The 17,177-nt window shown below is 38.8% G+C and overlaps 1 protein-coding gene across 1 annotated transcript in view; it reads left to right on the forward strand.

The window, feature by feature from the left end:
* XPR1 (xenotropic and polytropic retrovirus receptor 1) overlaps positions 1–17,177 on the forward strand; it is a 167,080-nt gene that overhangs the window by 110,652 nt on the left and 39,251 nt on the right. Inside the window, exons 4-7 of the mRNA XM_067535217.1 lie at positions 9,486–9,709; positions 14,465–14,614; positions 14,969–15,052; positions 15,636–15,717. Of these exons, the coding sequence (XP_067391318.1) occupies positions 9,486–9,709; positions 14,465–14,614; positions 14,969–15,052; positions 15,636–15,717 (540 nt within the window). The remainder of the gene's footprint in view (positions 1–9,485; positions 9,710–14,464; positions 14,615–14,968; positions 15,053–15,635; positions 15,718–17,177) is intronic.

Below are 17,177 nucleotides of genomic sequence, written 5' to 3' on the forward strand. Positions count from 1 at the left end.
ACTGCCACCTTCACTCTCACTGAATCTTAAACATAGCCGTGTGCTTCCAAAAGGAACCACACCCTTTAGGATTCTCTTGCCCTAGAGTTACAAAAACTACCTTCCTTGCATGGTCAAATTGCACTGCCTTCACCTGGTGGAAAAATCCTGGTTGTGAAGGGATCAGGGTGGGTGCTCCTTTAAAGGGGCATGCCTCACTGATGGAAAAGTTCCTGTTGGTGAAGTTCTGGCTGGAACTCTATTCCACAGGATCATTTATGCATACTCAAACAGCAGCTCCTGCTTTGTTTTATCCCCTCCTGCAATGGCTGGGGAAGGACATGCAGTTGAGTCCCTCTCCCTTCAGAATAGTGTGGGTGAATGTTTTATTTTCATGCTAGTACATGAGACAAAAGTAAAACTCATGTATCCAGGGCCATGTTAAATGCAAAGAGTAACATTGGAAAAAAACCTAAATTTTTTTTTAAAAAATGTGTTTTTAGTCATCAAAAACGTTTTAAAGTAACAGCAGTAACCAAAATGCCTTCAGACATATAATTTTAGTGTTGAATCACTTTAATTAGGAAAGTATTTTATTAACTCTTTAATATCAAGTCTTAAAACTTGGCTTACCTCTTATTTTGTTTTAAAAATACATCATTTACTCCCCCACCCCCAAAAAGTATTATATTTATCTTTAAAAATATAACAGCAGCATAGAGCTTGACTCACCCTACAGCCATCACTTATGTGTACAAAATAGGATATATAATTAATTACAGGGTGAAATCATTTTAATATTTAAGATATAATAATGCTGATATGCTGTTAAAGTATTGGAACAATCAACTTTTTTTCTGATTGCTGTAAATCTAATTACATTATAATCTTGATGTAAAGAAAATCCTTTCTGTACTATATGCTTAATGTTTAAATCTGAAAACTATTATTCAGTTTCACATGAAATTTGGAAAGTTCTAATAAATGGAGACAATAGCTAAAATCTTGACCCTTATTAGTATTCAACATCCTGGAATCAGCTCTGGATCTGACACTGGATTTCCATAATGAAGGTCTGCAAACATTTCCCAGCAACTTTTTATTTTCAGTGGAATTGCTAGTTAATGCTTGGTGAGTTTTTCACCTGTTTAAAATTTCAAAAAGCTGTGTAGAGCAGAATGAGTGTAACTTTGAGAGAGGGTGAAAATCAAACTCATTACAAGAGGCTTCCTTCAGCCTTAACTATGGAGTGACAACATGACTTTCCATAAAATAAAAACATTTCAAGAGTGCTCCTATATTTTACCCATAGCAGTGGAACCTATGATCCTGTCATAGAATCATAGAATATTAGAATTGGAAGGGACCTCAGGAGGTCATCTAGTCCAACCCCCTGCTCAAAGCAGGACTAACCAGCTAAATCATCCCAGCCAGGGCTTTGTCAAGCCGCATCTTAAAAACCTCCAAAGATGGAGATTCCGCCACCTCCCTAGGTAACCCATTCCAGTGCTTCACCACCCACCTAGTGAGAAAACTTTTTCCTAATGTCCAACCTAGACCTCCTCCACTGCAACTTGAGACCATTGCTCCTTGTTCTGTCATCTACTACCATTGAGAACAGACTAGCTCCATCCTCCCTGGAACCCCCTTTCAGGTAGTTAAAGGCTGCTATCAAATGCCCCCTCATTCTTCTCTTCTGCAAACTAAACAAGCCTAGTTCCTTCAGCCTCTCCTCATAAGTCTTGTGCTCCAGTCCCCTAATCATTTTTGTTGCCCTCCACTGGACTCTCTCCAACTTCTCCACATCCTTTTTGTAGTGGGGGGTCCAAAACTGGATACACTATTCCAAATGCGGCCTCACCAATGCCAAATAGAGGGGAATAATCACTTCCCTCGATCTGCTGGCAATGCTCCTACTAATGCAGACCAATATTCTATTAGCCTTCTTGGCAACCAGGGCACACTGCTGACTCATATCCAGCTTCTTATCCACTATAACCCCCAGATCCTTTTCTGCAGAACTGCTGCCTAGCTCATCGGTCCCCAGTCTGTAGCTGTGCATGGGATTCTTCCGTCCTAAGTGGAGGACTCTGCACTTGTCCTTGTTGAACCTCATCAGATTTCTTTTGGCCAAATCCTCCAATTTGTTTAGGTCCCTCTGTATCCTATCCGTACCTTCCAAGGTATCTATCACTCCCCCTAGCTTAGTGTCATCTGCAATCTACCCCATCCTCCAGATCATTAATAAAAATGTTGAACAAAACTGACCCCTGGGGCACTCCTCTTATGACCGGCTGCCAGCTAGACATGGAGCCATTGATCACTACCCTTTGAGCCTGATGGTCTAGCCAGTTCTCTATCCATTTTATAGTCCATTCATGCAACTCATACTTCTTTAACTTGCTGGTGAGAATACTGTGAGAGATTGTATCAAAAGCTTTGCTAAAGTCAAGGTATGTCATGTCCACCGCTTTCCCCACATCCACAGAGTCCGTCACCTCTTCATAGAAAGCCATCAGGTTGGTCAGTCATGACTTGTCCTTGGTGAATCCATGTTGACTGTTCCTGATCACCTTCCACTCTTCCAAATGCCTTAAAATGGATTCCTTGAGGATCTGCTCCATGATTTTTCCAGGGATTGAGGTGAGGCTGACTGGTCTTTAGTTCCCTGAATCCTCTTTCTTTCCTTTCTTGAAGATGAGCACTATATTTGCCTTTTCCCAATCATCTGGGACCTCCCCCAATTGCCACGAGCTTTCAAAGATAATAGCCAATCGCTCTGAAATCACATCAGCTAACTCCCACAGTACCCTAGGATGCATTGCATCTGGCCCCGTAGACTTGTGTATGTCCAATTTTTCTAAATAGCCCTGGACCTGTTCCTTCAGCACTGAGGGATGTTCTCCTCCTCCCCATTCTGTACCGCTCAGTGCAGTAGTGTGGGAGCTGACCTTGTCTGTGAAGACAGAGGGAAAAAAAGGCTATACTTCAGGTATGTGTTGGCTTGGAGTGTGATCTGGTACTTGCCAGTTATTCTAGTCATGTGCATGCTAGAGAGGCATTCTTGGTCTTTGGTGTAGACTGCATCTTAACAGAAAGTGTTATATGTACACCTCCCATCCAGCTTATCTCCCAGGTCACTTTCCTTCCTGTTGGAAATTGCATAAGATTCTTGTAGGTAACTACAGGAATTGCGGCAATATTAGCAAAGTGATTTTTTTTCCTGCTGTTTTTAGTGTGATGAAACCTTGTTCATTTTGAAAAGTTAGTCACTCCGTTTGTTTTGCACTTTATTTCATCTGCTCATCTGTTCTGTTCCTATGCTGGGGAATCCACAGCCAATATAAGCAGGGATTTTCACAGTCTAGAGAAACTAGACTTTACTACACTCTTCCCTGACTCACCAATGCCCTCTGCAGTCTCATGATCTCCACTACCAACAGCAAAGGTCATGTTCTTGCCCAAAACGACCACATGCCCAACATCACCTCCTACTACATCCATAATCTCGACATCTCGTGCTCAACATTACATATGGTTACACTTCTGGGGAACCAAAATTACCACACGCACAACTTCATTAGCTAACAATTAAGGTTCTTAGGTGCAAGACCAAATACATTGTTCTACTACTACACATCATTAGAGACGACAAAAAAATTGTAATGAAAAATGGCAGAGAATTCCAATACAAGTGGGTGAATTAGTGGATAGTGTGTTAATTGTGGTGGTAGAATTTAGAAATTATTCTTAGCTAACTTCTGTTTTTGTTAATTTTGAGGCTTTTTGTTTTTAAAAAAATCATCTGTTTCTTGCACCAGCACTTAAGAACCTTAACTGTTAGCAAATGAAGTTTTTCATATGGTAATAGTTGAAAGGCTTTATTAATGAGTTTAGGAAAATTGGGCTTTAATTTAGTAGGTTAAAAAGGTACCAAAATGGATGAAGAATGTAAAATTTGGAACAAACAGAGATTGCTAAATCAGAGAATGTATAAACTGGGAATAGAATCATGCCAGGTACAGCCATATTTAGTTTTCAGAACTGAAGCTGGCACAAATTTATGTACTGTAAACCAATTTTTTAATTATATTAGTAGAAACTGTTAGACTGCCTAGTTAACTGTAAATAGCATAATTTCTGAACATAAATATGGGTATACAATTGGGCACTGTGTGTGTCCTACTTAACATTTTTCAAACTGTTAAAACATGTAGACAGGGCTTAAGTCTAGTTATGTGATCAGAAGTGAAATTACTGCTGACTGCTTGATGAAGAGGCCTTCAGAATCCTTGTTTGGAGTGATATGTTCAGGGGAACATTGTGTCTTTAACCCATGAAACTGATACTCGTGTCTTTTCCAGTTGTTTTGCACAATATGATAAACTTTTGTCTTCAGAGAATGCTCCTTGATCACTCTCTAGAGGAGAATTTGGAGGCTTTCTCTTTACTGCAAACTTCTTACCCATGGCCTGGTGGCTGGCCTGTGTCCCCCACCCTTCTGTTTGTATAGAGTATCTAATTGCATACTCAGCGGCACAGATACAGATGGATAGCAGTCAGCCTATTGAGAGCTCTTGTGCCAGGTCAGGAAGTAATGGGTGAGTCTAAGAATGTGATCGATGGAGACAGAATTTGGCAATCGCCCCAGAAGGTATCACTTTTCTCTTCAGCCTTTGCCACTGAGATTTCACTTTAGTTCTGCAGTCAGTGGACACCATGGCTTGTAGTATGCAGTAAATGCCCAGAGGCTGTTTTCAGCTTCTAAATATGTACGTTTTTAAAACCCTCTGTGTAGCAAATTGTTTAAAAGTCACTAAAAGCAACAAAGTTCAAGTCATACTGTCCGTTGCAGAAGACTAATGCAATTCCATCGAGTGTTTAGGCAAGGCTTTCTGCAGGTTAAAAAATTGATTTATTTTGTGCTTTGGCATGTGCCATAAGTAATTCTGTAGATGATTTAAAGAGCAATAGCAACATAATATATTTTGCCTTATTTTCATTCTGTACATGCCAAAGTAATAAAATGGTATTTTAATAAGGTAAGATTCATTGCTAGGTTATTTAAATCCCTACAGCCTTTCATGGGCTCCCAGAATAAAAATGCAACAAGGCTAGATGTCATTTTCAACAAAGCAGAATTTTCCAACCACTGTTAAATGACTTGCAAAAGATTTTTTGAGAAATTGGGCTCGTGCCTTTTTTGTTTTTTTATTACATATATAAAGAAGGCTTGTAATGTGAGATCTCAGGAGTGGTTTCCTGCTTGTTTTACCTTATAGTGTAGAGTCTGGGAGGACCACTGGGTGATCAAAGCTGCGTGTTAATATGAACTCTAACATCTTAATTTAAAGGTGGGGCTTTTTTGGGGGATATTTAACAAAGGCATCTTTTATTCAAAATGTCAGTCATTTAAGTGAAATAGGTGTTAACAAGAAAAAACAGCTTTACTAACAGTCTGACAAAAATTCTTTCCTCCTAATAGCTCAGCTTTTGCTTTCTGGGCTCTTGTGATGTATCTCAGCTGCTATTGAATTTGTCTTCACTACTTTTTCTAAACCTGAAGCAAAATTTTTAAGATGTGACATTTTAGAAGACATTTAGCCTTTTACAAACTTGTTAATTACTTTGAATTAATTGGCAATCACTTAGTTCATGGTGAGAGCTCTAGTGTGAACATAGAGATCCAAGAGCTCTGGGACAGCAAGTTTTTCAGAAGGATAATGCTCAAGTTTCTTTACCATGACTTAGCTTTTGCAAAGACCTAATCACTGAAACTGTTCCAAGAGACAGCTGGGTAGATCCAGGATGTCCCCCTTGTATGCTGAGTAGAGAGTTTTTCCTTATATTTCATTGATAAGATTACTCAAATATTGACAAGGTTGGCAGCTTCTGTGGTATGGGTATTTGTAGAGTAACAATCATGGTATCTAGGTGTGAAATACCTAGAATTCAAGGTTGTTACCCAACTTAGGAGTACTTTCTTTGCTCCTTCCTTGGTAAGGTGATAGGTCATCTTTAGAAAGATTTATGTAGGAAAGGAAGATGTCTTGCATTGCATCCTCAAATTGAAAAGACATTTAATTCATTCTGGTCTGCTGCTGTAAGAAACAGTCCAAGAAGATGGAAGTTGGAACTTCTTCTTGAGTACTCTGAGCTACTTTGCCCTTGCTTGTAGTGTTCACGTGGACAGAGAGATAGTTTTAAAGGTATTTTGGTCGAGGACTTGATATTAAATCTAGAATTGAATGAGGAGTAAGTGCAGTGTGCAGAAAAGCAGTGTGAAATACTCTTTAAGGAGAGAGCCTAGTGCATGTTCGATCAGCTGTAACCTCCATTTACTTTCCAGGTCAGTCCTTGGGTTGATAACATTACTGTTGTCCAACCAATGAAGTCATGAATCACTGCATCTAAGAGGAGGGTGTGAATCTTCCTTCCAGATGGAGACAGATATTTCTGGCTAATGCTGTAGTTTGAGATTTAGGAAGAAGAGATAAGAGTTGCTGTCACTAATTTGGGTACATTTCAAAACAATTTCCCCTTCCTACTAACTTTATGTCCATCTCATTGAACTAAGTTGGAGCTAGGGATTGTTGGACTACATGCTTGCTTGCTTCTGGATCTTGAGGCAGCAGATTCTATGCACTCTGGAACAAAAGGCTGCTTACAACTGTGTCATCTGTACTTTAACAGTTGAGCTCAGCGCATTTCATGATATGAGCCAATGATGTAACAGGAATGTAAAAGGAGAAAGGGAAGCATGAAGTCTTACGAATCATCTGCATGTGTGTAGATTTTTGGTGAAAAGAAACAGCTGCCCATCACTACTCTCTGAGATTGTTGCAGAGGAGGGAACAAAGCCAAAGTGCGGTTCTGTCAACTCCTGCCAGGTCATGCAGATGGGTTAACAGTTCCTGATGGATAGCAGGCTGTGTTGAAAGTAACTGATCCACTAGAATAAGCATGGTGGTTGGTCCACTGTTAGTGGCTGTAAGGAGAAATCCCACTAGCATGATGGTTGATTTCTCCATGTAAGAGACTAGAATATTGCCTAAAATTAGATTGTGCTGGAGTGCCTTCGTCACCACCTTTGTAACTTGGGGAGGAAGGAGACAGTTGAGACAAGATGATAATTAACAAATTGATCGGCGTCTAGGAAGATTGTATTGGGTCTGTTCACTGGCATTTTTGAGCATTATCTGGACTATAACATACTTCACTTGCTAGGATTGCATTGCCTCTCTGAATAGTGTGTAAAGATGTTTCACATTTACCTTCCATAAGTGAGGACTAGTCAGTCACTCATATGGCACATACATCCCTTGTGCCTTCAGAATCTCTTGTTTAAGCTGAACTCTAATAGGAGAATGGTGTGGAAGCATCAGCCTCTGGTATTGGTTTCCTCTAGTATAACATGGTTGTCGCAAGTTTTGCTGATCTTTTCAGAAAAATATTATGATTTTTCATGACATATGGTTCTGGGCTTTTTAATACTAGAAAGGTGTTTACAAAGGAGAGGCATTTTAAATGAACTATAAAAGTGAGTAAGAGAGCTAGTGGGACTGAGTGAAGCAAGATTTAGAATAGCTATAATAAATGTGAAACTGACTAAAGGGGGAAATTACACTCAAAAGATTTGAAGATTAATGCAGAGAGAAACTTTGCATGGTAGAGGAGGGTATAATAATGATTAATAGAGTAACACTAAAGAGAAAATTTAGGTTGAATATTGGAAAATACTGACAGCTGATTGTGGAATAGTCTCATAGTGGATGCCTAATTGCACACACATTTAAAGGTGCACGATTAACGTGAAAATAACATTTCCATCTCAAATTTTTGTATTTACTGTTACAAGTGACCCATATTGTTACTACAGTTGCAAGAGACTACAGGTGAAAATCCTATTGTAGCTTACTTTGTGCATTTGACTGCATTGTGTCTGCAGTTCATTTCAGTGTTTTGGTGAGGGTACATGCCAATCCCCTGGCTCTGCAATGTTTACCAGTAACAGCAGCAGCAAAGTTGAAACTGATTGAGTGAGGAAGTAAACCACAAGTGGGTGCTGCACAGAAGCAAGGGGAAAAGGTGGCTTTATTTAGGAGTGGTACTCTGAGGCTGGTCAAAAAAAACTTCAAAAATAGGGAAGGGACAAACTAAGTACAAGTTGTTTCTTCAGAAAATTCATTTTTAAAAGTCTGTTTAAAAAAAAAATTCAAGTTGATTGCCCCTTTAAAGCTAAACTGGCAAAATACTGAGAGTGTGACCCTGAATTATGCGGAAGGTAGAGCTAGATGATCACATTACTGGGTCTTTTCAGTTTCAGATTTGTCTGGTTCTAGACTGTTTGTGTTTTTAAACTGTTGCAAGTGTTGGTATTGTAGCCTTTGATCACAGTAGAAACCACATTTGTCTGTTTCATGTAATTGGATAAAAGTAAAACTTATCTTCTGAGCCTTACATACATCTGATAAATTTCACCCCATTTTTTTCTTTGATTTCTTTCTGACCAGGTGAAATGTTAAGTTTTCCTGTCCAGTATTGGATGCAAAAAAACCCAAAGTGCTTTACTGACTGATGTCAGGTTTCAGAATATTAGCTAACAAGATTTTTGTTCTTGTTACGAGCATTGCTTAATGCCTTCTTAGGATGAGAGAACCAATAAGCAAAAGCATCTTATTCTGCCACGCTAAGGATGGATGTCACTCTCTTGACAAGAGAAAATTTGAAAATTCAAGCATTGGTATCTTATAAATCATTTTATGGGGTGGGGTGTCTTGTTTTGCAAGCAGGATTGGAAGGCTGATTGCTTCCTGCCTCCAGCTATGATGCTGGAATAACACCATGTTGGGAGTTTTGACTGATATGCGCATTATTTATAGCTCCTGCTTATGGGTAGAAGTCAGGATAGGCTATTGCCACCTGGGATTCCTTTTGTCAGTGGCAAATATTTATGTTCCTAGAGGATGCATTGTCTAGACGTTAAAGCACAGGACTGGAAGTCAGGAAACCTGAGTTCCATTCCTAGTTCTGCTACTGCCATGATGCATAACCTAGGGAAAGTCATTTAACTTCTCCATTAGCCCACTTGTAAAAAGTGGGTAATATTTACCTCTTTCTCAGGATTTTTGCATTTTAATTTATTATAAAATACTTGTAAAATCCTTGGAAAGAAATGCAACTTTATTTATTACTATATTTATCTAATGTTAGGGATTAGTGGTGTGAGGATTTCACTACAGAGTAAGTTACTGTGCAGCAAGCCAGCATGTGACTCTACAGAACGACAAGCTAGTGCACTGTATGCACTCCCTGGCTTGCTGCACAGTAATTTCCCATGTAGACAAGCCCTAAGTCATATAGTTAATGCTTCCACTTAGCAGCTTTGCCCATAAAAGCATAGCATTGGTGATATACATAATGTTAGTAAGGTATTTCAGTCTTCATAGACAAGTTGCTACCCACTCCATTTGTGGTATTTGACCGTTCCTTTTCCTTGCTAACAGAAAAGCTTGCAGAAGCTCAGCGCAGGTCCGCTACCCTTCAGAATGAACTACAGTCATCTTTGGACGCACAGAAAGAAACTAGTGGTCTTACCACACTGCGGCAGCGCAGAAAGGCAGTCTTCCACCTGTCCCACGAGGAGCGTGTCCAGCATAGGAACATCAGAGACCTAAAATTGGCCTTCAGCGAGTTCTACCTCAGCCTCATCTTACTGCAGAACTATCAGGTATGAAGAAAAGAGGGGCACAGTTTTCCCACAGGCCCTAAATGTTCATACCATTCTTGGTCATTGGATTGCTTCATCTCATTGCAGTCAGAGGACAGAACGTTGAGACATTGAGACTACGATAACTCTGAGGCCATATACTCTTCGTGTTCTGTTCTGTGCAAAGTGAGATTTGAGAGTCTGGAAAGAGACTGTTTTATCAGAAAATTGGAAAGAAGCATGATGCTGTTTATACATTCAGTTTCTTCTTGGTCTTACAATAGTAGTGTCATTTACTGTAGCTGACTGCATCAACATTTTCTTTTTTAAAACCCACTTTTTCAGGAGTTTCTAACTTTTCTGTTAAATTCTCTGGGATGCAACTTGACATAAAAGTTGTTAACCAGGAGTTAAGTATAAAAGAATTAAATCTTAAGCATATTTAGATTTGTAGCACTGAAAAATGGGATTGTAATGGTTGTAGAGAGTGATTTGTGTTCCAATAATTTAAAATTTGGTAGGGTTTTTTACTTTATATCTTTGTAGAAGAATGGCTCATAATCTGTTGTTAGCATTTAGTACTTTAAAAATTGTTACTTAAAGTGGCATATTACATGTAATGTATGTGACATTGAACATTTCATAACCACTTTTTTTAGCCTGTGAACTTAACTAGAACGTTCAAACTCGGGGGTCTAAAGTAAAGCACCTACATCCTTTCTAGTCACCTAAATAAGGCAGACTTTATGCTAAGGAATTTTACCTTTGGGAATTATTTTGTAAAATTCCATAGTATAGACAAGACTTTAGTAGATTGATTTTCCTGAGGATTTGTTGCTCCCCTAGAGAGCAGTGGGTTTTGCTAGTACTCAGCATTTCCCAAAACTAGACAGTTTATTTAGATGCCTCAGCATGGATTTAATTGCTTTACTTTAGGTTTCCAGGTTGGAAATTTTTGGTCCAACTAGTGTTAATGCAGGCTGCAAATTGGCCTATAGGCTGATACAGGCTTCTTGTACAACTGAGAGCACTCAATTACCTACAGCAATGGCAGCTAGTTCACAACCCTAAAGTAGATAGAATAACCTCTGATCTTTGCTCAGTTCCTGGTTAAGCTATGTTGGCCACCTTTGCATTTTATTTATTTTTAAAAAGAATAGTAGGCTCTTAGATTTTATCATCAAGCATCACTTCTCTGGCCCGGTAAAATGAGGACAGTGCAAAAGATTCCTTGGAAAAGCTTTTTTAGGTATAAGGAAGGAAGGAGTAAATCAGTCATTGAAAGTAGAGACCAGCTAATGCCAAAGGGAAGATAATTTTATGTTCACTAAACATTGTTTTAAATTCTGACCCTGTTTGGATTTGGAATTTTTCATTTAAGCAGAACTTTCTGCATCCAAAACTGGCAGGGTTTCTTTTGGGGTTTTATGCTAGGTTGGAGGGTGAGAAAAATTAAACACGTGAAATTGTTCTGAAACAAAGGACAAAGAAATGTCTGAAAACAAACGCAGATAGTGTGGTAAGCACTAGATGGGTTAATAAATTCAGGCAGTTATCTGCTAGACATAAATGAAAGGTGGGAAGAATCTCATAATTGGAATGATAAATAGATTGTATTAATCTTCATAGAAGAAATAGAATGTAAGGTGGAGGGAGGGGTGGCATTGTGTCAAATATATTTACAATTCTTTCAAGCTACAGTTTGTGAAGCTTTTTGAGTTGGATTACAAAAAAGGAAAAATTAAGATAAAACAGTAGGTGTCTTTCACAGACTGCAGTAGAACAAGAACAAAAAATTAACGCACCAATGCTAAAGCTACTCAAAACTGCAGGGTACATACCCATGGAGTAATTTTAACTACTCGGTTATCTCTGGGTATTGGCCAAACATTTGTCATCATCAGAGGTTCCTTAGTTTAATTAAAAGACAAGGTCATGACCCAAATAGTAAAATTACAGCTGAGATCTCACCAGTAGAGAAACTGATATGAGAATGTGAACATAAAAGGGAAGCTTGGAATTAGTAGTCACAAACTGTTTGAATTCAGCATAGAAAGCAGTGGCTTTACACAGTGCAGCAGTACAAAGATAATGGGGTTTCTGAAAAAGCAAATTAAGAAATGAACTTAGTGAGTAAGATGTAATAAGAGGGAGTATTAAAATCTACTATTATGGTGGAAGAATGGCAAGTACTAAAGACATCAATATATCCTAGTTAAACTTACATGTATTTAACCTGCATGTGATCCTGAATTTTCTAATTAACAGACTTTCATGTATAGATAAGCACTTTCTCTCTGAGTCTATCTCCTCCTATGTGATTTTGCATATCATTGCATAATGTAAGTGGGTTTGTTGTATTAGTTGTTTACATGTTAGCAAACTGATATTTAATTTAGTCTCATGGCCTTCACTTTAGTATCTAGCAGAAATACAAGATGTGTTTGGAGGAGAGAGTTTCTATTCAAAAACAGGATTATCTTCAGTAGTAAGAAAAATACAGAATTTCAGGTTAAGTAAATTATTCCTCTGAGTTTTTGCTTTTGTATTTGTATCACTGCAAAAGTCCTTCATTAAAACTACTCTTTAACAGTGTTAATGTCTTTAGCGCACAGCTTTGGAATCATGGAACTTGTGTTGTCAGAAGAGAGAGCTCCATTGCAAAAAGAACTCTAGGATGCAAAATGTAAAAATATCGGGCTGTTCTTCCTGAGACATGCTAAGAGTTAAAGAACTATAATTACTCATACAGCAAATAACATTATTCAGTTCAGGGCAACAGGAAAATCTGTGACCAAAATTATTATTTTGTTACATCTTTTTTCATTTCAACTTTATGAAGAAAGGCTCTGCTGTCCCAGGGGTGAAATGCTGGATTTTTGCAATAGAAAGTAATTAGTCTCTCTTGTCTGCGGTAATGCCGATCATTAATGCGTTGGCTTCCTACTCCCATCTCCCTGTCCCTTCCTTACCTACTGCACAATGGGGGTCTGATATTAAATCACTCCAGGCATAATTAGATTGAAAATCATTTCAGTAGAGCAGTTGAAGCCTCTCCCAAAGGCATTGAATTCTGCCATTCTCTGTATTTTTCTTTCAAATCTAGTCTATGAGCTGCTGCTTATAAATAAAAAAATAAAATCCCTTTCTGCTCTATCTGTATAGCTAATACTAGGCTGAATCAGCTGAGTGAAACATGGAGTACGGCTGGGGATTTCTTTGCATAGATAGATAACACAGTATTTCAAATATGATTCATCATAGCAGTCTTCAGCCAACTACTATAATGAGGTTTTCCATTACTACGTATTAAAAATATGTAAACTAATGAATCTGGGCTTTCACATACCTCCAATATTAACCCTCTTCTTTCAACTAATTATTGGGGGCCTGATCTTGAAAAGATCCCGAATACTCTCAGCTCCCTTTGACTTCAAGCTCAGACTTGTTTTCAATTCTCGTAATGTAAAATCCTGTTATAGGAACACACTTGACTGGGTTTAATTGTCATGATATGTAAAGTGCTTTCTAATTTTTCTTGTACAAGGATATACCTTATTGTGTGTGTTACACTGTACTGTTGTGTATTTCCTAGTATGAATGTGTTCAATCTTAAGGAACTAGGAATCAATAGTGTCCTCTAGCCAAAAGAAAAAGAACATCCCAAAAAGATAAATAGGTGTAATGCTTTGGAAATGGGTGCATAGATAAGAGGTTGAGGCTAAAAGCAACTTCATTCATACAAAATTTCCCTCTTTCAACTTTCTGCACGTGTAAATTTCAGTTAAGAGCTCATTATAATAACTGTCAGTATATATATGAAGTGTGATATGGTACACAAGATGTACTTGAATGAGCTACTCATAGGTGTTGGTGCAGCTGCACCACCTGGCTTGAAGTGGTTTCCATTATATATAGGCTTTACAGTTTGATTCAATGGCTCTCAACACCCCCACTATAAAAATTGTTCCAGCGCCCCTGGATCTACTGTTACCTGTGACCATACAGAGTGTCAATCTATCACTATAGAAAAAGAGTTTAGTATGGCCAAAGCTCAGCTGTCTATAGTGAATTTTCATTCAGTAGGTGGTTGTCCATTTGGTTAGGGAAGGAAAGATGGCAGCAACTTGATTTTGCAGAATAAAAAATTCTGTTCTAAAAGGGTCAGTGTATTAGGTTCATATTCTTCTGTCTAGTCAATTTTATCTCATGCTTTTTTGTTACACTTGATTGTGATCACTTTTGGTTTACAGACTGGGTTTTAATTATGTTCTTGTTTTATATATAAACATCTGTTTCATTTCTGAGCAAACTAAGATGTAATTCAGTGTTTGGGTTAGCACTCTGATTGCCTACTGCTTAAGAACCTTTGAAACATCTGTGCACAATGTGTGTATTAGGATGGTATTGACACAGCCCTTATATCTGAATTTACATTATCTTATTGATGATTAACTCTATTTTAATAGTTGCTAGTATTGCATATGTTACTACCATAAGACTGAATAAGGTATTAGACTTCTCTACAAACAATTTCATGTTTTTCATGCCCGCCATCCACACGGTCTTACTATTACTTTTTGTATATAGATTTTTAGTCCTTTATGTAATAGTTCTGTAGTCCAAACAACCCTCCTGAAATATTTTCCCAAAAGGTTCACTAATTAACACTATTATTTACTGTTCTTTCTCTGCTACCACTGGAATATTACCAGATTTCAGCCATCTTCATTGTTAGCTGAGACTAAAAGAATGTTTTGTTTTTCTTGCCTCTAGAACCTGAACTTCACAGGATTCCGTAAGATCCTGAAGAAGCATGACAAGATCCTGGAGACACCACGAGGTGCAGATTGGCGGGTGGCCCATGTGGAGGTGGCACCATTCTATACTTGCAAGAAAATCAACCAGCTCATCTCTGAAACAGAGGTAGAGAATACTGAACTGTGTATTACTTCCACTTTATGTGGAGAAACAATGCTTTTCTCTCCCTTCACCAGTAATAACCCTCAGCTTCTGCACTGTCTTGTGAATAAATGCCTTATTTACCAATGCAACAATTAATTGATTTGAAAGTGCCAAATTTTTGGCATGGTCTCTTGTAATTTGTTTGTGGGTTTGTATGTACATTGGCTTCAACTGTTAACTTTTACTGTGTGAAATTACAGTGATGGTTAAGACTAATTTGTAATGTTGTAATTGATGTGTAATGTGTCATCACTCTGCCATTTTCTCTTTCACTGGGTAGATCCCACATTAAATTCTTGTGATTTGTACCCATAGACAGTGGTGACCAATGAGTTAGAAGATGGAGACAGACAAAAGGCCATGAAGCGTTTACGTGTCCCACCATTGGGAGCTGCTCAGGTTAGAATTTAAGTTCCATAATTCCTATTATCCTCACAGATTAGTTGATGTGCCAGATTACATTTCGACCCCCCCCTAGCAGAATGTAAAAATGCAAATATATTGAAATTGGTGTTTCTGTCTGTCATGAGAGATGACCAGCACCGTAAGCTATTTGGTGGTTAGAAAAGGTAACCTACTTTAGTCACAGAAAATTTGGAAGTGGTATTGCAAGTACTAATGTATTAAGGCCAGGCAGTGGCGGAGAGGTGAATAATGTGGGGAAATAAATGTTAGCATTTCAAACTTACTGTTAGTATAGATAGTTCTGGCCACGCTCTTCTGTGTTGGAATGCTGATGCAAAGACCTGGAAGGTTTCTCAGGCATTAATACGCTTGAGCTTTCTGTTTTGACACTGCATAATGCTCTTGGCTAGTGCTATGTTGTACTTAGAGGATTTAAGTAACTTCATCTTAAAGAGGAATGAGGTATTAAAACATAGGGTAGAATGCTACATCAATTGATTTGAAATTTATTCTGAAAATAAATGTGCATTGGAAATAAATTAATATTCTGTCCTTAAGCCAACTATTCTATTTACAGCCTGCACCAGCATGGACTACCTTCAGGGTTGGCTTGTTCTGTGGCATAGTCGTTGTTCTGAACATTGCTGTTATACTTTCAGGTAGGTATTCTCATCTTGGATCCAAATGACTCGCAGATCCTGATTCTAGGTCTGCTTTTATTTCCTTTATAAGTGTTGGATGAGTGGTAGTAACTAGGTTGAATTGGTCAGAACGTTACTGGTAAGAAGGCTTGGTAGTCTGGGTGAAACCAAACTAGGTAGTTATTGGTTATAGCCAATGATATGTAATAATTTTCTCACGTTACATACGTAGGTAATGCTTTTGTAATATGCTGTAGTTATGGTACTGGCTTCCTACTTCTATTCTTGGTGGAATCTTCAGCTATTCTTGGTGGAATCTCCTGCAAATTTTACTACCCTCTATGTCCTCTGGACCTTTTGTCTTTCACAGTCACATCCACTTTATCTCCCCCAGGGTGCTGCTAGGATTCATATTTTGTATATTACTGATTCACTGGAAAGAGGAATTGGTATTGCCTGCTGTAAAACTGCAAGTGTATAGACAGGAGCCAGTTTCAGGGAGCATTATGCCATGCAATTTCATCCTTTCAAAAAGTTTCTTACTGGAATTTCTGGGATTTCAGTGCCACGTCCCTATGGAGCTCACCCAGTGGTAAAGTGCTTTGTTAGTAATCTATGATAAGCACACAAAAAGGCAATCAATTCTCACATCTCCTGGGCTTTGTATTTATTTTTGTTTGCTTCCTCTTGTCTGTGTAAAACCTCCTTATTTATTGTGGGTACATTACACAGAACCATCAACAATAGAAATTAGGCTAATATGACTGGTCCAGAGCAGGAATTCTGCCTTGTCGCAAGCAGCTTTTTCAGTTGCATATGAAAAGGCTAGATTTTTGTCTACAGTGGAGTAGTAGTCTGTTTATAATGCAAAGAAAACAGCTGGCAAATAAATGCACATCTTTTTGCACTAGGGAAAGCCCATGTATTCAATTTTAAAAGAATTTTTAATCAAGTATTTCTAAAATTGAATCCAGTCACTTTCAAGATGAAACTTTTGTGTTCTAGAAGCTATTTGCTGAATCGCCTTCCTTATTTTTCTATGATAGATGCAAATTCTTCTTCGAATGATGGTCGAGGGAGGCAGGGTCGAGTGAGGGCCCTACATTGTCCCAACCGGCTGTGCCGGGGCACTCGGAGCAGGACTCACCCTTCAGGGCTCCGAGCCCTCCGAGGGAACCACCCCCAACTCCAGGGAGCAGAAGGGGGCCCCTCCATCTTACGGTGCTGTTGAAGCCTGAGAGCCAGCAAGAGATTTGATGGCTTTCCCTCTGCCGCCCATCCCTAAGCCTCCCCCAGTGCCAGGAAGGGATAAAGCTCCAATCTTAAGGGGAAGCCCTCTATGGGACCCCCTCACTGGCTGCACCAGTCACCTGAGTCTCAAAGGGCGTAGCCTCGGGACAGGTTGCCTTGGAGAAGGTCGCCGCCGCCATCGAGTTGCAAATCCCCAGGGTTGTGCTCCCGGTTGCTGGCACCGACTC

This window comes from Emydura macquarii, unplaced genomic scaffold, assembly GCF_026122565.2.
Source record: "Emydura macquarii macquarii isolate MOO-44397 ecotype Brisbane River unplaced genomic scaffold, CSIRO-AGI_Emac_v2 contig_3477, whole genome shotgun sequence".
Classification (NCBI taxonomy): domain Eukaryota; kingdom Metazoa; phylum Chordata; order Testudines; family Chelidae; genus Emydura; species Emydura macquarii.